Source organism: Rhincodon typus, chromosome 20, assembly GCF_021869965.1.
Source record: "Rhincodon typus isolate 14 chromosome 20, sRhiTyp1.1, whole genome shotgun sequence".
Taxonomy (NCBI): Eukaryota; Metazoa; Chordata; class Chondrichthyes; order Orectolobiformes; family Rhincodontidae; genus Rhincodon; species Rhincodon typus.
Window position 1 is genome coordinate 31,356,876 of NC_063351.1, and position 23,899 is coordinate 31,380,774.

Consider the following 23,899-nt stretch of genomic DNA (forward strand, 5'->3'; position numbering starts at 1 on the left):
ATGATGATGAAGGGTCTAGGCCCGAAACGTCAGCCTCTCTGCTCCTATGATGCTGCCTGACCTGCTGTGTTCATCCAGCCCTGCAACTTGTTGTCTCGGATTCACCAGCATCTGCAGTTCCTACTATCACTGGTTGAAGTCATATGTATCTTTAAGCAAGATGTTTGTGATGGATGGAAATCGATCATCTCGGTCCGAAGACATCATTGTAGGTGTTCCTCAGGGTAAATATTTTCTCATAACCCTGTTTAGAGATGTTATTACACATCTCTGGAGCAGGTGGTACTTAAACCTGGGTCTTTGCTCAGAGGCAAGGACGCTACCATTGGACTGCCAGACCTCTTGGGTTCCTCAGGGTAGGTATTTTTATTTCAACCTGGTCAGACATGTGGTGACACACCTCTGGAGCAAGTCAGACTTCAATCACGACCTTCCAGGCTCAGAGATAGGGACATTAGCACTGCACCACAAGAGCCCTGGGAGTTTCACAGGATGATATTTTCTGATCAACCTGTTCTGGAGCAGGTGGGACTTCAATCCAGGTCTCCTGGCTCAGAGATAAGGACATTACCACTGTGCCACAAGAGCCCTCAAAAATGGGGCTTTCATCTATGCAAATAGCATCATTCCTCTTTGTGGAAGGATCCAATTCACTTTGCATGTTTTCCCAGCATAAGACAGACATTTTCTGACCAACCTACTCAGAAATACTTGTACATATTCCTGCACTAGATGGGTCTAGAACCTGGGCCTCCTAGTCCAGAGGTAAGGACACCATCCTCGGGCTAGTGTTCTATGCCCAAAAAACTTCAGCTGCTTCAGCAATGATATGGCCTCCATTACGAGGTTAGAAGAGGGGATGCTCGTCAACAATTGCACAATATTCAGCACAATTTATGACTCCTTAGAAATTAACAGAACTGATGTTCATATGCAGCAAGATCTGGATGCTATCCACCCTTGAGCTAAATGACAGGTAATATTCATGCCACAGAAATGACAGACAACAACCATCCCCAACATGAGAGAATCTAACCATCACTTCATGATGTTCAATGCTGTTACCATCACTGGTCCACATCCTGGGAGTTACCATTGGCCAGAAAATGAACCGGACCAGCCATATAAATATTGTGGATTCATAAAAAAAATCAAGGGCTAGGAAATTCTACGGCCGGTAGCTCACGAACTGGCTCGCTAGTGCTTGTCCACCACCTATAAGACACAAGTCAGGACTGTGATGGAATAATCTCCACTTGTCTGCTTGGGTGCAGCTCCAATAACACAAGATGTTTGACACCATCCAGAACAAAGCAGCCTGTTTGATTGCCACCCTATTTACCACCTTACACATTCACTTCTGTCATAGTTAATAGACAATCGTAGCAGTGTGCACCATCTCCATGACATACTGCAGTAGCTCACCAAGGCTCCTTAGACAGTGACTTTCAAATCTGCAACCATTATCACCTACCAGGAGTACCAGATACACGGAAAAAAAACCAAACAGTTGGGCAGTCACGAGGTAGCCAATCTGAAACTGACCACGGACTAATAAGACAAGTCGAGTTCATGATGTTTCTGATCATGCATGGGAGTAGTGGCTAGGAAGGGTGAATAAGTGGTAATTCTTCATGTTCATTGCACAAGGGAAAGAGACCGAAGATAAAAAGGGGTTCTCTGCAAAAAGACAGTTTTCTCTGAAATCCTCTCTAGCATCAACAAGGCTCAAAGTGAGCATGATGGAATACAACAGCATAAGAAATAGGAACAGGAATAGGCTCTCTGGGCCTTCGAGCCTCCCTGCCATTCAGTAATATCATGGCTGATCTGACATTCCTCATGTCTACTTTTCTGCTTTTTAAACCATAACCCTGGATTCCTGACTGATCAAAATTTATTTCAGCCTTACATATATACAAAGACTCAGACCCATCAGCTGTCTGTTGCAAGGAGTTTCAAAGATACACAAATCTCAGAGAGGACATTCCTCCTCATAACCATCTTAAATTGGTGCCTGTTTATTCGGAATCCATGCCCTCTGGTCTTAGATTCTCCCAGGAGGGGAGAAATCTTCTCAGCATTTACCCTATCAAGCCCCTTAATAATCCTCTCTGCTTCAATGAGATCACCGCTCATTTTCCTAAAGTCCAATGAATAAGAGTCCCAATCTGTTTAGCTTTTGGTCATAAGGTAACCCTTCCATACAGGGGATCATCCCAGTGAACCTTCTCTCAAATGAAATAACATATTTCCTTAAATAAGGGAATCAAATCTGCACACAGTACTCCCAAGGTGGTTTCATCAGCACCTTGCCTAATTGCAGTAAGACTTCCCTATTCTTATACTCTAACTCCCCAGAATAATGGCCAACACTCCTTTCACCTTCCCAATTACCTGATATGACCAACTGCATAGATGTTGCACACACATCACTCAAGAAGGCTATCACTCATGACTGAATAGTTAGCTTGATCAATGCCTTTGCTACAGGACACAATATTCACGACCTTCACCAGGAACACAGTGATGGTTACACAAACAATCAACCAGAAGCGCTGCAGTAACTCACCAAGGTTAATTTAAAATCTCCTCTCCCTGTGTCTTCTATAACCCAAAAAAGAACAAAAATGTTTTTGGACCACCATCAACTTCATGGCATTGATCACTGTTTAGTAATGAGTGGTAGCTTAAAATCCTGGAATTTGCAACCTAATACCACTGTGAGAATAACGCAACAACAACGCGATTCAAAAAGCCTCAACCACCAGTGCTTTTACAGGGCATCTAAGTATATACAATAAATAGACCATGGCTATGTCATCCACATCCCAAGACAAATTTTGATCTGTGATGACATTTTCAAAACACTTTAATCATTTGGGACTTTATAATCACAATTATTTTTCGTTTTGAACTTAGAGTCATAGAGCACTGAAACAGACCCCTCGGTCCAACTCATTCAAGTGAGCCTACCTTTTCTTCTATCCAAACTTCAATTGTGGTTTTATTCCTGAGAATCACTTTCATCTACAACAAAAAGAAAGGATCAGAACAATGAACCCCAATACCCATGCAAAAGTTAGCCAATTCAAACATTTAGAAAAGAGTCTATTACAACGGTCTTACAATCAGTCGAATAGACATTAATTTTTGGTCAAGTTCATAGCTCTCATTAGTAAAATCTTTGGAATACAATACAAAAAACAATATCCTACAGCGGAGCCTATCCCTTACAGCAAAATTCTAACCATACTTCAGACTTTTCAGCCTTCATGTTTCTTGTGAAGTATTGAAACACAGTTTTGATTTAATCGTTTACAGGATGTGGGCGTCACTGGCTGGGCCAGCATTTATTGGTCACCCCTCACTGCCCAGAGGGCTGGTAAGAAACAACCACATTAGTGCGGGTCTCGGATCAAATTTATGCCAGACCATGTAAGGTTGGCAGCTCCTTTCCCTAAAGAACATTAGTGAACCAGAGATCGCAAGAACCGCAGATGTTGGAGTCAGAGATAGCACAGCATGGAGCTGGAGGAACACAGCAGGCCAGGCAGCATCAGAGGAGCAGGAAAGTTGATGTTTCGGGTCGGGACCCTTCTTCAGAAAATCAGAGGTGGTTTCTCGACAATCAATAATGGTTTCATGGTCATCATTAGACTTGTAATTCCAGATCTTTTTCATTGAATTCAAATTCCACAAACTCATGGCAGGATTTGAATCTAGGTCTTCTGAACATTACCTGGGTCTCTAGATTAATAGTCAATGATAGTACGACTAGGCCATTGCCTCCCCGGATACTTATGAATCAACTTAATAGGGCTAATTTTACCAAAATAAATGTATCTTTAAACAACAAGGTTCAATTGCGTCCAACGGAATTATCAGGATGGGAAAAAAAGTGCAACAATCTGATTTTTGAAAGCATTCCATTTCAAATTGTACCTGGATGAAAAATAACATGCCAACGGCTATTGTTGTGCCAATTGCCAATCCCAAAGCAAAGAGAGAGGCTGCAAATCCATAAATTCCAAAAGGAACAATGTATTGTGTATCTCTTCGAGGCAGACTCATGTCAATCTTAACTGAACTCCAACCAAATGATATCTGAAATAAAAGTGAATAAAGCAATACTTTAAAAAGGGGTGTTTCTTTTAATAATATATATTGGCAAATAAATTGATGTCAAAATACAAACAACTCCAGTTAAGAATTTCCTCACAATCAAATGGTACACTATGTGCAAAACTGGTTGTCATATTTGAGACTACTTCTACAGGAGTGAACAACATCATAATTACTACAGGTATTAACGTGTTTCATTGATGCAAATTGGCCGCAACATGATTGATGAATAGCGGGCACTGTTTGGATAACGCGACCTTTCTGCTGTACAGGTATAACGATTTTCCTATAACACACTTTTCTATAGTAGGATTTTTGATAGGTCACGAGGTCACACAAAAATGCAACTATTGCGTTATAGGAGAAATATCTGTACTGTGATACCATCCTGCAATCTACTTGGAATAATATCATGCCTTACTTACCCTGTTATAAAGCTGTGTGTACATGGTCATGATTAAAATCACAGCAGCATGAATACAACCCAATGGTGCTAACAACAGGAATAAGGTAAAGTAGCCATGGTTCAAATTACCACAACAATTATTGATCCATGGACAATGATGATCCATCTTCATGACACACCTAGAAGCATAGAGAGAAATATTAGGATAGCACAAGCGCAACTCTATTGACCCAAAATCCTGAATAACCAGGAAAGGGCACAGTCCACTGTAAAACTTATAATAGGCTAAGGAATTAAATAATAAGTTAAATAATAGGTTAAGACTCCTTACTTTATATATATTTTGATCAAATACAGAAATTCATGAGTGATGTAGATAATATATATAAAAATATTACAGGCAAGTTAGATGTAACAAGATGCATAAAGACCATAAACCAAAAGGAATGAAGTCCCCAGATAATTTTAACCTGATTTTTAAAAATCTAGGTATTAAAACACAAATGTAATGTAAAACAGAAGATACCTTTCTTTGTCATTAAAGAATACTTGACAGCCCAAAAGACAAGATTGTTGTCACTGATAAAACATGAAGCATGCCAAGTAATTTGAATTACATGGTACATCTGACAAATAGTTTAGTTTTATGTTTATTGTGCTTTAACTACATTCTCACACATTATTTATATGGAACTGTACACTTTCCATTTTAAGAGACACATGCACTCCTTTCCAGACTGATGTTCAAAAATGAAGAACTTACGTTCAAATAACCATTTCAAGCCAGAAGAATGCTGTATGGCAAATGGAAAAATGTGAAAAATGACCAAAACACCACCATAGGAAGGTTTATCAAGGATAGGTTAGAGGGGTCATTTCCTCTGAAAGAGGAAAGATAAGGAAGATAGAAAAAGACTTTATACCATTGCACATGACCTCAGGTTGTTGCAAAGCATATTTCCTTTTTTTTTATTTTCTTTTCTAAAATGTAGTCAAGACTGTAGTGTAGAAATCAAAGTACCCAATAGGCACATTGTAAACTTCCACAAATAGTATTAGCAATAATAGTAATGGTTATCAGATAATTTATTTTTGTGATGTTTAATCGAGGGAGAAGCACGGCTTATCTTTGAAATACCACCAGGGATCTTTCTATCTTAGAAAGCAGTCAGAGTCTCAGTTTAGTGTACAATAATCAGTACAGTGCTGGATCATCAGTCTACAGTTTATGCCCACTTCCAACATTTTAAATGTGCAGAAAGAGTTGTATGATTTACTGCAATAACAGAGAGTACCGAAAGCCCTCTTATTTCTACTTGAAATCTAGGCCAATAATTACCAGGAATTACTTATAAAATAAACTCTTACTATTAGGCCAGTTGGTCATCCTCTCAAGTGTTACCTTTCAACTGTTTCCCTGCTGCTGATTCAAGCTTGGCCTGGAAGTGTAAGCTTGGGGAATTCTGACTGAGAAGCTGATATTTGAGACACAAACCATTTCAGGAGTGCGTTGCCTAAACAGTGGAGCCAAAGAAGCAAGGCTGTGCCATGAACATAGAACATTACAGTGCAGTACAGGCCCTTCGGCCCTCGATGTTGCGCCGACCTGTGAAACCAATCTGAAGCCCATCTAACCTACACTATTCCATTATCATCCATATGTTTATCCAATGACCATTGAAATGCCTTAAAGTTGGCGAGTCTACTACTGTTGCAGGCAGGGCATTCCACGCCCTTACTACTCTCTGAGTAAAGAACCTACCTCTGACATCTGTCCTATATCTATCACCCCTCAATTTAAAGCTATGTCCCCTCGTGCTAGCCATCACCATCCGAGGAAAAAGGCTCTCGCTGTCCACCCTATCTAATCCTCTGATCATCTTGTATGTCTCTATTAAGTCACCTCTTAACCTTCTTCTCTCTAACAAAAACAGCCTCAAGTCCCTCAGCCTTTCCTCATAAGACCTTCTCTCCATACCAGGCAACATCCTGGTAAACCTCCTCTGCACCCTTTCCAATGCTTCCACATCCTTCCTATAATGCGGCGACCAGAACTGTACGCAATACTCCAAGTGCGGCCGCACCAGAGTTTTGTACAGCTGCAACATGGCTGGCAACTTTCAGTGATCTATGCACATGGACACCGAGATCTCTCTGCTCATCCACACTACCAAGAATCTTACCATTAGCCCAGCACTCTGTATTCCTGTTACTCCTTCCAAAGTGAATCCACCTCATACTTTTCCGCATTAAACTCCATTTGCCACCTCTCAGCCCAGCTCTGCAGCTTATCTATGTCCCTCTGTAACCTACAACATCCTTCCACACTATCCACAACTCCACCGACTTTAGTGTCATCCGCAAATTTACTAACCCATCCTTCTACGCCCTCATCCAGGTCATTTATAAAAATGACAGACAGCAGTGGCCCCAAAACAGATCCTTGCGGTACACCACTAGTAATTGAACTCCAGGATGAACATTTCCCATCAATCACCACCCTCTGTCTTCTTATAGTTAGCCAATTTCTGATCCAAACCGCTAAATCACCCTCAATCCCATGCCTCCATATTTTCTGCAATAGCCTACCATGCGGAACCTTATCAAACGCTTTAGTGAAATCCATATACACCTCATCAACCATTTTACATCCACCTGTTTGGTCACCTTCTCAAAGAACTCAATAAGGTTCGTGAGGCACGACTTACCCTTCACAAAACCGTGTTGACTATCCCTAATCAAATTATTCCTTTCTAGATGATTATAAATCCTCTCTTATAATCCTTTCCAACACTTTACCCACAACCGCAGTAAGGCTCACTGGTCTATAATTACCAGGGTTGTCTCTACTCCCCTTCTTGAACAAGGGGACAACATTTGCTATCCTCCAGTCTTCTGGCACTATTCCTGTAGACAATGACGACATAAAGATCAAAGCCAAAGGCTCTGCAATCTCCTCCCTAGCTTCCCAGAGAATCCTAGGATAAATCCCATCCGGCCCAGGGGACTTATCTATTTTCACACTTTCCAGAATTGCTAACACCTCCTCCTGATGAACCTCAATCCCGTCTCGTCTAATAGCCTGTATCTCAGTATTCTCCTCGTCAACATTGTCTTTTTCCTGTGTGAATACTGATGAAAAATATTCATTTAGTGCCTCTCCTATCTCTTCGGACTCCACGCACAACTTCCCACTACTGTCCTTGACTGGCCCTAATCTTACTCTAGTCATTCTTTTATTCCTGACATACCTATAGAAAGCTTTAGCGTTTTCCTTGATCCTACCTGCTAAAGACTTCTCATGTCCCCTCCTGGCTCTTCTTAGCTCTCTCTTTAGGTCCTTCCTGGCTAACTTGTAACTCTCAAGCGCCCTAACTGAGCCTTCATGCCTCACCTCTACATAAGCCTCCTTCTTCCACTTGATAAGAGATTCAACTTCTTTAGTAAACCACGGTTCCCACGCTCGACCACTTCCTCCCTGCCTGACAGGTACATACTTATCAAGGTCACGCAATAGCTGTTCCTTGAACAAGATGAAGTGCTCATCTTTTCTTCTGGCTTGGTGTAAACTAAAATGATCAAAATTCTACAATACTATTCTTAGTAATGCAGACCTGCAGTGTGCAATTTTGATATTGCTGCTCGAGACGATGCTCTGCAGTTACTTACCAAGCTCATTTGTAAAAGGTTTTCAACTTCTGCAACCTCTACCGCAGGGCAGGATACGCTGGAAGAGCATGCGAATGTCAGAACTGACATATTCCCTCTCAACTTACACTACCTTGACATGGACATCTGCTAATAGCCCTTCGTTGAAACAAAGTTAAAAGTTTTGTAATTGTCTACTTAATATAATTGTGAAAACAATGTCACCACAAGAATGGTAGCAGATAAAGGAAAGGGCAACTCTCAAGAGAACATGGAATAGACAATAAAGGCAGCCTTACTGGCATACACTATTTCCAAACAACAAATGTTTAAAAGTCTAGAAACACAGTCATTAGCCAAAGGAGCTGAAAGTTAAGAAGCAACTGGAGACATAATCAAGATATTTGAGAGAAAGCTTTTTAAAATGGAAAATAATAAAATTTATGTAGTTCAGAAGAGAATTCTCACAAACAGCAGCAAGATCACTGACTAGTGCACCAGTGATGACAGAGTAGGAAGTGAGGAAAATTCATCGTACATCTGAATCGCAAGGAAGTGCAGCACACAACCCAAGACAGGGGACAAGATGATGTTAGAGGTTGGGTTTGACAAGGTCATAGAATTGCACACAAAAGCAAGGATTTTGAAGTGTAAAGAGTGCAGAGTTTCAGTGGAAATTTAAAGAATGTAGTGGTGATACGTGAGGAGAATTCCTGAAAATAAACTGCAGCTGACTGTGAGGAAGGGAGGAGAGATCATTGAATGAACTGGTTACATTAGAGAAGTAAAACTATGATGGGATAGAAACAAGGATTGACCTAGCAGAAGTGTCTGCAAAGAATGAGATCCCAGCAATAACCAAACAGTCACAATAAAAAAAGAGATGAGAATAATAAACTGGTCACATAGATCAAAGACAGCTGGAAGGAATAATGCACCAACACATTTTCAGGTCCATTACACAAGTTGTTTTTACTATAATATGTTAGAAATAAATTTTCAAAGAGAAATTCACATCGACAATCATTTGAACCAAAGTAGCAAGCACAAGATAAAATTTATAAACTTTAGCAGAGATTGGCAAAAATAATAACTTAATAAAAACCAAAAGAACTGTGGATGTTGTAAATCAGGAACAAAAACAAAGTTGCTGGAAAAGCTCAGCAGGTCTGGCAGCATCTGTGAAGGAAAAAACAGAGTTAACGTTTCAGGTCCGGTGACCCTTCCTCAGAACTGATGGTGGCTGGGAAAAACCGCATCCTGAGATCTACACTCAGTGCCATGTGGCGTCACATGCACGCTCTCAACCTTTCTCTCCAACAGCATCGCATCATACTGGCTCAGCGTTGCACCACTCTGCAGTTTCACTTCATCCCCCAGCTCATTCGTTGTGCTAACAAGAAACTTTCTCTTTTCCTTTCAGGCATCAAGGCCCACAAGATGCAACAACTCAAAGATACCCATGGCCCTCTGGAACCTTCCTGTCCTCCCCGTCCCTCTGACTCCATCCCCTCCCCCAACCCCCAACTCCTGCACCCCCCCTCCCCCCCAACCTCCTGCCAGGTATTCACCATCCCCCTTCCGCTCTCCGATGCTAACCGTTCTGTACTCAGCAAAGGCCTCAGCTTTATTCCTCTGCGTCCCCACCTTAACGAATCTTGGCACGGCATGACGCTGAACTCTTCTTCCGCCGTCTTCGACTCCGTGCTCATTTCTTTGGATGAGTCCTCTGCCCGTCGCACAGATCCTTTGCCCAGTTCCAACACTCTCCCTCCACCTGGAACCTTCCCTCTGGCCTTTTACCTGCACTCTATCTGTTCATTGAGAACTGACGATTTGATATTAGTTGCCTCAATTTCTCTGCCCTCTCACCAAATCCAACCTATCTCCCTCTGAACTGACTGCACTCCATGCACTCAGATATAAACCCGACTTTGTTATTCAGCCTGCCGATAAGGGAGGTGCTGTTGTAGTCTGACGTACTGACCTCTACCTAGTAGAGGCTGAGCGCCAACTCTCAGATACCTCCTCCTACCTTCCCCTGGACCATGACCCCACCACGATACATCAGGCAATTGTACCTACTACAGTAACGGATCTCATTTCATCTGGTGATCTCCCGCCCTCTGCTTCCAAGCTGATAGTCCCACAGCCCCGCACAGCTCGCTTCTACCTCCTCCCAAAATCCACAAACAGGACTGTCTGGGCAGATCCATTGTTTCAGCCTGCTCCTGCCCCACAAAACTCATCTCTTCCTACCTTGACTCAGTCTTCTCTCCCCTGCTCCATTCCCTGCCCACATACATCCATGACTCCTCTGATGCCTTATGCCGGTTTCAAAACTTCCAGTATGCCAGCTCCAGCCACCTCCTCTTTACCATGGATGTGCAATCCCTTTACACGTCCATTCCCCATCAGGACAGTCTTAGGGCTCTCCGCTTCTTCCTGGAGCAAAGACCTGAACCATCCCCACACACCACCACCCTCCTCCGCTTGGCCGAGCTCGTCCTCACCCTCAACAACCTCTCAACTCCTCCCATTTTCTTCAGGTTAAGAGGGGTGGCCATGGGTACCTGCATGGGCCCTAGTTATGCCTGTCTCTTTGTGTGGTATGTGGAACACGCCTTGTTCCAGACCTACTCTGGCCCCCACTCAACTCTTTCTCCGATACATCGATGATATCATCGGTGCCGCTTCCCTCTCTCGCCCAGAATTGGAAAACTTCATCAATTTCGCCTCCAATTTCCACCCTGCCCTCACTTTCACCTGGTCTATTTCTGACTCCTCACTTCCCTTCCTTGACATTTCTGGGGATAGACTGGCCACTAATATCCACTACAAACCCACTGACTCCCACAGCTACCTGGACTAAACATCCTCACACCCCACTTCCTGTAAAGACTCCATCCCATTCTCCCAGTTCCTCCATCTCCATCGTATATGTTCGGATGAGGCCAACTTCGACAAGGGAGTCTCCAAAATGTCCACCTTCTTCCTCAACCAAGGATTCCCCAGCTCCATTGTCGACAGGGCCCTCAACCAGGTCCAACCCATCTCCCGCACTTCTGCCCTCACCCCTTCTCTTCCCTCCTGCAACAGCGATAGGGTTCCCCTTATCCTCACCTACCATCCCACCAGCAGCCACATCCAGAAGATCATCAGACGCCATTTCCGCCACCTCCAGACACATACTCCCCTGCCCTCCCTTGTCCGCCTTCCGCAGGGACCGTTCCCTCCGGGACACCATGGTCCATACTTCCTTCACCCCCAACACCTCCCCACAGACCTACGGCACCTTCCCTCGTAACCAGCGAAGGTACAACACCTGCACATTTACCTCCTCCCTCCCCAGTATCCAAGGGCCCAAACATACCTTCCAGGTGAAGCAACACTTCACCTGCACTTCCAACAATCTAGTCTACTGCATTCGCTGCTCACAATGTGGTCTCCTTTACATTGGGGAAACGAAGCGTAGACTTGGCGACCGCTTCACAGAACATCTACGTTCTGCTCGCAAAAAAGACCCTGAACTACCTGTTGCCTGCCACTTCAATGCACCACCTTGCTCCCTGGCCAACATCTCTGTCTCCGGCTTGCTACAGTGTTCCAGTGAAGCCCAGTGCAAGCTGGAGGAACAACACCTCATTTTCCGCTTGGGGACCCTACAACCCTCCGGACTCAATATTAAGTTCAATAATTTTAGGGCCTAAACTCTCCCATGTCCCAGCGCCCCACCCCACACACCAGACCTTGTTACCACATAGCCTGCCACTACACACTCCCTGTTGTTGGTCACTAACGGTCCCCATTAACATCTATTCACCCTCCCAGCCTGATCGTTAGCAACTCCTTTGTCTGTCCAACTGTCTTTCTCTCTTTTTGGGCTCTATCCTATCGTTTATTTCCTACCCCACCCACCTCCCTATTTTCTGCATATAAACTGACGTTTTCCCAGCCACCATCAGTTCTGTGGAACGGTCACCGGACCCGAAACGTTAGCTCTGTGTTTTTCTTCACAGATGCTGCCAGACCTGCTCAGCTTTTCCCAGCAACTTTGTTTTTGTTCCTGATTTACAGCATCCGCAGTTCTTTTGGTTTTTATATAGCTGAATTGGACCTGCTGTACTATGGTTCATCAAATTCAGTTATATTCATTTAATCAAACTGAACATTGGAGAATAAGTAAACCAAGTATATAACAAAAGTAACATTCTGCATTTGCTCCATTAATCAAACAAAATAATAACAAATTAATTTTAATAATTTCAAACAGAATCAACAATAGTTGGCAAGGGGCAAGCTGTTTTTGATTCTAAGCGTTTTCATACTCAATGTTAAGTTACTACAATTATTCCTTCAAACTACTGCCTAAGACTAATATTCAACTAGCAAGATGTACTTCGGGGGGGAAAAACAGCAGTGGTTTTTTAAAAAGGGTTAGTAATTTGGGAAGTTTTCGCTGTAGAGTAGAACAGCAGTTTGACAATTCACAGGAAACTTTCCTCAATATGTTCCCCTTCATTCTGTAAAATTTCTCCACAAAAAAAATCATTTATGACTTGCAAAATTCAGATGATAAATTAGATAGATAAAATGAGTGAGCAAAGATCGGGCAAATGGAATATAATGTGGGAGAATGTGAAAATGCTCACTTTAAACAAGAAATATAATAAAGCACGACATTAAATTGTGAGCATTTACAACGTGCATGTAGATGCAGAGGGATTTGGTGGACTTTGTGCTAATAGAATGTTATTGCTTATCATGAAGGGAACTGAACACACTGCTATGAGGTTAGGCTTCAGTTATACAGGGGTTTGTCAGGACAACAGAGTATATTTATTATTCACTCACAGGATGTGGATGTCACTCGTTGGGCCAGCATGTATACCTGTCCTGAGTTGCCTTTGAGAAAGTGGTGGTGAGCTGGCTTCTTGAACTCCTGCAGTCCATGTGCTTAGGTAGACCCATAATTCTGTTAAGGAAAGAACTCCAGAATTTTGACCCAATGAGACTAAAGGAATGGCAATATGTTTCCAAGTCATGGTGGTGAGTGCTTAGAGGGGAACTTGCAAGTGGTGGTGCTGCCATGAATCTTCTGCCTCTGTCCTTCTAGATGGAAGTGACTGTGGGTTTGGAAAGTGCTGTCTAAGTATCTTTGTTGAACTTCTGCAGTGCATTTTGTAAATAGTATGCAAGGTCGCTAAAATGCATTGGCGTTGGAATGATTGAATGTTTGTGGATGTGATGCCAATCAACCTGACTGCTTTGCCCTGGACAGTGTCAAAGTTCTCGAGTGCTGCTGGAGCTGTATTCATCCAGGCAAGTGGGGAGCATTCCATCACACACCTGACTTGGTACCTTGTGGATGGTGGGAAGGCTTTGGGAGTCACAAGTTTTTCGCTGCAGTATTTCTTGCATTTGCTTTGCTGTTATAGCCCAGTATTTATGTCAAGTTCAGTTCAATTTCTGGTCAATGGTAACACCCCAGAAGGTTGATAGTGCGGGATTCAGTGATTGCGATGTCATTGAATGTCAAGAGGCAATGGTTAGAATGCCTCTTATTGGAGAAGGTCATTGCCTGACATTTTTGTGGCACAAATGTTGGCACTTTTCAGTCCAAGCCTGGACATTATCCAAGTCTTGCTGCATTTAGACATCGACTGCTTCAATATCTCAGGAACTGTGAATGGTATTGAACATTGCACAATCATTGGTGTACATCCCCATTTGTGACTTTCTGATGGAAGGACATCATTGAAGAAGGAGCTGATGCTGGTTAAACCTGAGAAACTTCTGCCGAGATGTCCTGGTGCTTAGGTGAATGACCTCGAACAACTGCAACCATCTTTGGATGTGCCAGATGTGACTCTAACCGACAGAGGTTTCTCTGATTCCCATTGATTCCAGTTTTGCTATGTTCCTTGATGCCACACTCAATCAAATGTGGCTTTCATGTCAAAGGCTATCACTCTCATCACACCTCTGGACTTCAGTTCTTTTGTCTATGTTTGAACCAAGATTGTAATGAAGTCAGGAGCTGAGTGGTCCTGGCAGAACCCCGTTGGGTGTCAGTGAGCAAGTTATTGCTGAGCAGGTGCTGCTTGATAGCACTGTTGATGATCAAGAGTAGACTGGTGGAGTAGTAATTGGCTGAATTGGATTTGTTCTGTTTTTCGTGTACAGGACATACTTAGGCAATTTTCCACATTGTTGGATAAATGCCACTGTTACACTGGTACTGGACCAGCTGGCTGGGGGTGCAGCACTCTGGCGGTAGTCAGGGCCCATAGCTTCAGCAATATCTAATCCCTTCAAAAATCACAGTGACCTGAATTGCCTGAAGTCTGGCAACTGAGATTCTGGGGACCTCTGGAGGAGGCCAAGATGCATCATCCACTTGGCACTACTAGCTGAAGATTGTCGCAAATGTTTCAGCCTGAGTTTTTGCATTGATGCACTGGGCTTTCCCATCATTACTTTTTTCTTTTTTTTATATCTGGAAGTGCTATCACACAAGTGAACAGTTTCTCCACCACCAAACCTCGGACATTTTTTTGTTTTTAACTACTAACCATTACCAGTAAATCACTCACGTGGCGAACTGAATATTTACATACAAAGCCTATTACAGGTAACTCTCCCATCAGAGAATGAAGACACTTGTGGAGTCTCCTCTAATAAGTTGTTTAATAGTCCACCACGATTCACTACTAGATGTGGCAGGACTGCAGTGCTTAGATCTAATCCATTGGTTGCAGAATTACTTAGTTTTATGTATCACTTGCTTATTCAATTTGGCACACATGTAGTCCTGTTTTGTAGCTTCACCAGGTTGACAACTCATTTTTACGTATGCTTGGTGCTGTTCCTGCCGTGCTCTCTTTCCCTCTTCATTGAGCCAAGATTGATCCCCTGGCTTTATAGTAACGGTAGAGTGGGGAATATGCCAGGTGACAAGGTTGCAGATTGTGCTGGGGTGAGATTCTGCTGCTTAGAGCCAACGGTCCTCATGGATGCCTAGTTCGAGTTGCTAGGTTTGTTTGGTACCAATACTGTCATTGACAGTAACATCTGCAGCAGGCAGATTGGTGAGGATGAGGTCAAGTATGTTGGTTACCCTCACTATCTGGCGCAGACCCAGTCTAGCAACAACAACCTTTATGACTCGACCAACTCCACCAGTTGTTCACTATGGAGGAATATGGATTCACCAGTTGAGAGAGTGCGGTACATCGTCATCAGTAAAGGGTTTCCTCACTCATGTTTGACCTGAAGCTGTGAAACTTTGAGGATTCCTAGAGTAACTCCCTCCCAATGGTATACCACTATGCTGCCACCTTTGTTGGGGATGCCCTGGCGGTGGGACATGGCATATCCAGGGGTGGTGACAGTATCTGGGACATTGAGTTGCTGTTGCTGACTAGTCTGTGAAACAATTCTCCCAATTTTGGCACTACTCCCCCACATATAATGAAGGAGGACTTTGCAGGTTTTAGAGGGCTGTTTTTACCTTGTTACTGTATACAACATTGGTTTCCTTATTTATGAAAGGATGTAATTGCATTGGAACAGTTCAGAGAATGTTTACTAGATGAAACAGGAAGCACATCCCATAACAACCTGATTGAAACATACAAGATCCTGAGAGGTCTCGAAAGGATGCATGTGAAAAGGATGTTTCTTCTTGTGGGACAATCTAGAATTAGGGGTCATTGGTTCAATGCAAGAGAGTGCCTATGATCAACCATGTAAAACAGAGATAAGGAGAAATATTTTGTCAGAGTAATGAGTCTTTAGAACTTCATTCCTCAGAAGGCTGTGGAAGCAAATTTCTTTGATATTTTTAAGACAGAGATACATAGATTCTTGACAAACAAGTTGTGACAAATAAACGTTTACTAGGGGTACATGGACTAATCAGATCGCCTTGATCTTAATGAATGTTGGAGCTAGATTTAGCGACCGAGTGGCCTACTCCTGTTCCCAATTCATAGGTATGTTCATATGTCTTAATGGGACTACATAGCTTTAAAATGATACCATTCAATGAACTGCAATAAAATTTCAACACAAAAGGGTAAAAGTTATTGAAAGCATTTCAGTGAGATTCAATTCTTGAACCCATTACATGAATTAGTGAATATTACAGTGGATATAACAATCATTATAATCTAGTTGCATACATTTATCTTCTAACTATAAGCAATGCAATTTGGTTAAATTGGGAAGGGGTAAAGTTTACTAAACTGTATTTGTCTGAATGGAAAATAGCTGCAAATACACTAGAGTCAGTCGACATCTAAAAAGACAAGTTAATTTAGACAAGGTTTTTCCACGTAAAGTATTAAATAGTGATAACAAGGTGTAGAGCTGGATGAACAAAGCAGGCCAGGCAGCATCAGAGGAGCAGGAAAGCTGACGTTTCGAGTCTGGACCCTCATCTCAGACTCCAGCATCGGCAGGTCCTACTATCTCTATTAAATAGTGCCTATCTTTTCAGATGCTGACAATACGTGCCGTACTTCTTTGATATTTCAGACTGTAGCTTGAGTTTTTATATTTTTGTTAGTGTGAATGCATCACACCTCACCTTGAGGTGGTAAGTGTCATCTGTATAAAATTGATCTTTACCATCACAAAGACCAAAAACAAACCTTGCATTACCTGATTAGGTTAATTCTGAACTCTTTATAAGCAGGTAAAGAACCTCTAAGAAAAAGAACAAAAGTAGAAACAGCAACAAGAATGTTTTCAGCAAAAGGATTGAAATAGCTCTCTTGTTGGAAGATGTTCCTTAATTTCAAAATATTGCAAAGCTGTACAAAACAAGATCTTACATTTGTGCTTTTCTATGTGAACTAGTCCAACCATACCTGTTACATTTACGACAATGATGGGACCGTGGTGCCTTGTAACCTTGACAGATTCTGCAGTCCTGAAGATACATTGTATCCTGAGGGTTGTCCTTGAACAGAACAAGTAGCTAATTACAATGATCATAGTTGATTTCAGTATAAGAATATAGATACTGATTACAAGGAAAGAGAATGAATGATTCAGTTATTGTGTCTGTGTCGGTGTGTGAAAGTGAGGAAAGCGCGAGAGAGAGAATGTGCTGTTTTTTGTGTTACTAATTGCCTGCATCATCAGAAGTGTTATTTTAGATAATAAAGTTACATGTCAAAGTAGGGCAAACATGCATAGCATTCTCAGCAGTTTCACTAACAGATTTCAGTTACTGCAACAGATGGTTGAGGATGGTGTGAATTTGTGGATTGCTAATGTGTGGGATAGACAACCAGGCGACCTACATAGGGAATGTAGCTCAGTATGGTATAAGTTCAGATCCAAATGAGATAAGGAGACACTTGCAAAGAAATAACAGACCTGTTGGTCTAATATCTGTTCAGACTTTTAAACATTTGTTTCAGCAAACCACTTGGGCATTGTATTTGTTCTAAATGGTGGCTCAGTGGTTAGCACCGCTGCCTCGCAACGCCAGGGACCTGGGTTTGATCCCCATCTCGGGCGACTGTCTGCCTGTGTGGAGTTTGTATGTTCTCCCTGTGTCTGTGTGGGTTTCCTCCAGGTGCTCCAGTTCCCACCCACAGTCCAAAGATGTCCAAGTTAGGTGATTGGCCACGCTAAATTACCCATAGTGTCCTAGGGTGTGTTATGTTAGGTGCATTAGCCACGGGGAATGCAGGGTTACAGGGATAAGGTAGGGGAGTGGGTCTGGGTGGGATGCTCTTCGAAGTATTGGTGTGGACTTATTGGGCCAAATGGCCTGTTTCCACATTGTGGGGATTCTACGATTGTAAGAGAAGACAAAATACATCATGATAGATGAATTGCAGAAATATTAATCCAAAAAAAAAAGCAGAGATAGGAAAACAAAAGTAGCACACAACATTGGAGCAAATTACTGCAGATGCTGGAATCTGTACGGAAAACAGAAAATGCTGGAGATCACAGTGGGTTAGGTAGCAACTGTGGAGAGAGAGCAAGCTAACGTTTTGAGTCTTTAACATACTTGAAGTGAATTGTGGAAGGGGCAGCATTTATGCAATAGCTTGTTTGGGGAGGGGGGGGCAGAGGTTGCTGGTGTGCTGGAGGAGAAAGGATGTTGATAGTTCAAATTAAGTGATAGGAATGTGAGAATGGCAGAACAATGGTGTGTCTAACTGCCAGACTGGAAAGAACAGACAGTCCCACTGGAGTGGGGGAGGAGAGAGATTTTCTACTCCGAGTTTATCCTGTGAATTATATTTAAACAAGTACATCTATTCCCCCTTCTGCTGAGTTTTCAGAGATGGTGCTATAATAAGTTTACAAAATTTCTTTTTATTCCCAGAAAACTTAGTATGGAACTCTGGGAGCTATTGGTTTATTACTCTACTTTTAGGAGTGAAATATCTTACTTTTGACGCTTTATGTCAGTTTCAGAATTTCCGGTTTGTGGGCTCCAGCTGCCTTCCCGTCACTATGGATATGAAATCCTTTTACGTGTCCATCCCCCATCAGGATAGACTCGGGGCTCTCCACTCATTCCTGGAGAAAAGGCCTGAATTGTCCCCATCCACCACCTCAACCCTCCTCCATCTGCTGAGCTCGTCCTCACTTTGAACAAATTCTCCTGTAAATCCTCCCACGTTCTTCAGGTCCAAGGGATGGCCACTTGTACCTGCATGGGCACATTCCTTGTTCCTGTTCTACTGGCACGCACCTCCAACTTTTTCTCCAGTATATCAATACCATCAGTGCTGCTTCCCTCTATTATCCGGAATTGGAAAAACTAACCAATTTTGCTTCCAAGTTCTACCCTGCTCTCACCTTCACCTAGCCCATCTTTCCTTGACAACTGTTTCCATTTCTGGGGACAGGCTGGCCACCAACATCCACTACAAACCCACTGACTCCCACAATTACCTCAACTACACATTCTCACCCTGCTTCTTGTAGACTCTCTTCCATTCTCCCAGTTCCTGCATCTTCATCACATCTTTTCCGATGATGCCAACTTCGACAAGGGCCCTTCGATACATTTACCTTCTTCCTCAACCAATGATTTCTCCAGCACTGTGATTGTCAGGGCCCTCAGCAGGGTCCGACCCATTCCTATACTTCAGCCCCAAGTGCATCTTCCCTCCCATAGGAGTGCTCTGGTCCCCCCTCTTGTCCTCACCTACCGTCCTACCAATGTCTACATCCAAAAGGATCATCAGCCGCACTTCCGCCACCTCCAGCAGGATGCCAACATCAGAGATACAATTCCCTCAATCCCCTTGCCAGCCTTTTGCAGGGACCGTTCCCTTAGAGACATCTTAGTTCAGTCCTCCCGCGCTCCCAATATCTCCCCCCACTCCTACAACACCTTTGCTTGCAATCGCAGGAGGGGTTGCACCTGCTCATTTACTGCCTCCCTCCTCGGTATCCCCACACACCTTCCAGGCGAAGCAGCACTTCACTCATTCTAGTCTATGGTATTCGCTGCTCACAATGTGGTCTCCTCTACACTGGGGAGACGAAGTCCAGACTGGATGACTGCTTTGCAGAATATCTACATTCTGTCCACAAAAATGACTTAGAGTTTCCAATTGTCTGCCATTTCAACACACCACTGTGTTCACGGGCCAACATTTCTGTCTCGGGTTTCCTACAATGCTCGAGCAAAGCTCAGCACAAACTGAAAGAATACCACCTCATTTTCTGCTTGGGAACTCTGCAACCTTCTCGACACAATATATTGTTCAATAATTTTTAGGGTCTGAGCACCTTATTCCATCTTCTTTCCCCAACCGCCACACACCGGCTCTGTCATCACATGGAATGCTAACCCACACAACCTAAAGTCAATCACTAATGGATCCCATTAGCAGGTACAGATTCTTCCAGGATGACCTTTACCCGCCCAACTGTTTTTCCTCTCTATATAGACTCCATTTCTATTTATTCTTTACTCTTTTTCCCCTTCCCCAATCCCCTTTCTAGCATAAATATCAAAATTTTCCTACTTTCAATCAGTTCTGAAGAAGGTTTACTGAAGCTGAAACATTAACTCTGCTTTCTCTCCACAGATGCTGCCAGACCTGCTGAATTTTTCCAACAATTTCTGGTATTCGCCCTCTTTCTGGTATTATTCATCTTTCCCCTTTTTGGTGTTCCTCCTCAACATATTGAATAGCTTGCTCGACAGTTGTGAAATACTGCTGTGGTTGCCCTGTATTCTTTGCAACTCTGGGGAAGCTCTGCTCAAATCCCAAGACACTGAGCTGAGCGCAAGGGGGATTGAGCTACATGAGGCAACATGCTGGTATCAGCTGGGATACAGCACATTAATTAGGAGGTTATGTCACAAAACATTTCACAGGGCTGTCACTGCAGAGAACCTGCTTTACAAAAATATTTGAAACTGCTGTTTGCTATCTAAGTTATTGGTTGTGATTTGTGAGCAGTTGGCCACAAACAATAAAACTTCATGGACTGGGGACTAAATATGAAAAATCAGGACAAGTTCACTAATTCTTCAGTCAAAAATTGTCAGACTAGATAGAAAATCAATGTGTTATCACCGAGATGACCACCACTGTTTCAGGAAAGTTTGCAATATAGTAGCAAGCTGAGATGACTTGTGCATTAAGTGGCTGTAATGATTGCTAGGAGCATTAAACAGCAAAGACTTACCACTCAAAACGTGTGTTCAAAGAACCCTGATCTCTACTAATTTAGATCTCTCACCTAATTTAATCATCATTACGTGAGACACACAACCAAAGCGTTAGTATTACATTTGTTATAGAAATCTTGTAATAGTTATCTGCTTTCAGCTCTTTACAACAAGATCTAAACAGCCATAGTAAATTAAACATTTTACAAAAAAAAAAGGAGAAAGAGCAAACATCTTCTTACCGGTTTCCATCCGATTGGGACATAACCAGGACCAACAAACATTGCATTAAAGTAGTTGTAAAGTATAAGAACTGTCCAGTTTATCAACAAAATGAAATTTATGCTTCCACCAGGAGAGTCAAGAGGCCAATACCAAAGTACTGAGTCTATTATGGCCATGGAGGAACATATTGTAATAACTGACAGGGCTATAATTGGACCCCAGTGACAAATTCTTTTCAATTCATGTAGATTTTCAAATCTTATAAATGAACACATTGTCTTTGATTGAAGACAGCAATACTCTTCAGTTAACATGCAGCAACCATTATAATGCATACAGTTACACTTAATGGAAGTGAGAGTCAGGCAATGAATAATTCTTGCATCCAGACAAAAGCAGGGATCACTTTTGATTGATAAATAGAGAGAGTTTCGAACAAATTCTGTGAACCACAATTTTCACCTCCAGTAAATTCCCCATGATATTACTTTAGATGCAGTGCTTCTGTATGAGTTTGAAGCTTCTCATGCGGTGTCCTCAAAAAGACATCCTAGTGGGATGTAAAAAGAGTGAAGTATGTTTAGATCTTAAGTAAAATAAACCACTATTGACTCCACCCCTATAATCAAGCCCTTGATTCAGTCAATTACTTACGGGGATGGAGGAGAAAACACAGATTCTGGCTGCTTTCAGCTGGAGCTGGCGTGAGGGGTAACCATAGGTCTGGATGTCAGAGAGTCAGAGAAACAGGAGCAGCCAAACGTCAGCTCGACTGCCATCCAGGTCCCCAAAACCGCCACACAGCTTCCTCCTTCCGTCTGGCTGCATTCGTGCCCCGGAAGCATACTGTGTCTTTGATAACTCCAGGAGGAGGGCGGCTCCTGGAGATTAAACATGATCAGACAGAGGGGGTTGTCCGGGCGGGGGTTCAAGGTGCAGAGCCCAAGCCGGTATCCCTATCAACCCGAGATGGATGAAGGGAGGGCGGACTGGGCCGGTGACAGGCCGGACACCCGCAAGTGGAAGTCACTGATTTAAAATATAACGACAGCGTGTTAATTCCAATCCTGTACCCAATTTCCCTTTCGGACGGGGGGAAAAAGTTTAAAAGTTTTATTTCTTCTTTCCCCTCAGCCACCAACCGTCGCCGTAAACCCGCCACTTCCGCCGGTGCCACCCACAACCGCCTCCCCCCCCCCAATGGCTCACATTTTTATAAACAATAAAACAAAACTTAGCGGGGAGAATTAGACTTTCTCTTGATTTTCAGTCGCGACCACTCCGGTCGAAACTTCTTCAGTCCCTTTCCGTCTATAAGTGTTTAAAGACAGCAGACTTTCCGATCTCGCTCTCTCTCTGTACCAAGTGTTGGGCAGTTGGCGGGGGAAGGATTTTCCGGGCGGCACAGCGAGCGAGTGGAGGAAGCGGTCGCTGCTCCCACTTTAAACACTTTGACCGCTGTCAGTCTCACAGAAAATGTCCTCGGATTTCGAGGTTTACGAGCAGGATTTCGGCACCTTGACAGCAGAGATCACCAATAAAGTGGGGAGGATACCGAAACTGTCTGGAGGTAGGGAGCCTGTTCTGCTGGAAAATACTTTTCGTGTTTGACGGGTGTTGAGGAGACAGAGCTGAAGGATGACTGAACCTAGTCGTCCAGGGATTGGGTTCGCATTCTGATGATATGTCTTAAATGCCATATTTAAAAAAAAACGAATTTTACAGTTCGAAGCCTTTTTATGAAGAAACAGAAGTAGGTGTTGAATGATCGGAAGGCAAGGTTGATTTGAGAGCAAAGGTGTTAATTATTCATAAGCAATTAGAGTTGAACGAACTGCAGTGAAGTGGCTTGTATTTACACAGAGTGTATTGACACGCACCCTGTCATCTAGACAGAACATCACAGTAAAACCGAAACTTCTACTCGCTCAGCATTCGTTCATGGCCACTTTTGAGTAGAAATTGCAGGCTAACAGTCAGAAATGTTAACCTGTTTTATTTTACCCCACTCCTTAACCTGTCGTTTCTGAGGACATTTTTTAAGAATCTGAAACAAAAACAGAAAGTACTGAAGAAACTCAACAGGTCCAGGAACATCTGTGGAGACAGAAGTAGTTGTTTCAAATCTAATGTCTCTTTGGATCTTTGGTTGAAATTACAGATCTGCATTTTTAAAAGTAGGCTTGGGCTTTCTCCCTGTGGGTGTCCTGATTGCTTGCTCAAAACAACATATTAGTATCAGGACATGGGAGTAAGGAAGCAGGGTTGGCTAAGGGTTGGGAGAGGGCGGTGACATTTCAGGGTAGGCATGTGGGTAAGTGACTTCTATGATAAAGGCCCCATCCCCTGTTTAAATTAAGGATCAGTTATTTTCTTCAGAAGAAAATCTCTAAACTGAGTTTGCTTTTACTTGGGAAGAGATAATTAAGCATGGATGTGATGTCTTTGTTTACTTTAATTGAAATGCATGTATAATCTGATTACAGATGCTGGAACACTGAAATGTAAACAAAGTGTGGGAAATACTCAGCAAGCCATGTAGTATCTGTGAAGAGAGTAAACATTTTGAAGCGTGTATGACAGGATAATATTTATTTATGCTTTTTATTTAATTAGCTTCAAGCAAAGGCAAATATGAATGAATGATTTTATTGTCACATGCCTGGGAAGATACAGGGAAAAGTGTTTCATTGCCACAACTTGGTGATATTTTGAGCTACAAAAAGAATAAAAAGAAATTACTTAAATAGAGTTCACCTTCTGTTCAAATTGGGTCTCAAGCATGGCACCATGGTTTCTGCAAGATGTTCTGAGCCTCAAGGAGA

At 42.8% G+C, this 23,899-nt stretch overlaps 2 protein-coding genes across 4 annotated transcripts in view; one reads left to right on the forward strand and one right to left on the reverse strand.

Annotated features, from left to right (window-relative positions):
- Nucleotides 1-22,233, reverse strand: part of zdhhc6 (zinc finger DHHC-type palmitoyltransferase 6) — a 38,062-nt gene extending 15,829 nt beyond the window's left edge. The window contains exons 1-6 of the mRNA XM_048608725.1: nucleotides 21,729-22,233; nucleotides 21,092-21,624; nucleotides 17,056-17,147; nucleotides 4,551-4,710; nucleotides 3,946-4,107; nucleotides 2,977-3,030 (exon numbers count right to left, since the gene is read on the reverse strand). Coding sequence (XP_048464682.1) covers nucleotides 2,977-3,030; nucleotides 3,946-4,107; nucleotides 4,551-4,710; nucleotides 17,056-17,147; nucleotides 21,092-21,409 — 786 coding nt within the window. The 5' untranslated portion in view covers nucleotides 21,410-21,624; nucleotides 21,729-22,233. The remainder of the gene's footprint in view (nucleotides 1-2,976; nucleotides 3,031-3,945; nucleotides 4,108-4,550; nucleotides 4,711-17,055; nucleotides 17,148-21,091; nucleotides 21,625-21,728) is intronic.
- Nucleotides 22,234-22,432: 199 nt separating this feature from the next.
- The window catches only part of vti1a (vesicle transport through interaction with t-SNAREs 1A), a 308,155-nt gene continuing 306,688 nt past the window's right edge, over nucleotides 22,433-23,899 (forward strand). For all 3 annotated transcript variants that reach the window (XM_048608726.1, XM_048608727.1, XM_048608728.1), the window contains exon 1: nucleotides 22,433-22,644. In XM_048608726.1, coding sequence (XP_048464683.1) covers nucleotides 22,551-22,644 — 94 coding nt within the window. In that variant the 5' untranslated portion in view covers nucleotides 22,433-22,550. The remainder of the gene's footprint in view (nucleotides 22,645-23,899) is intronic.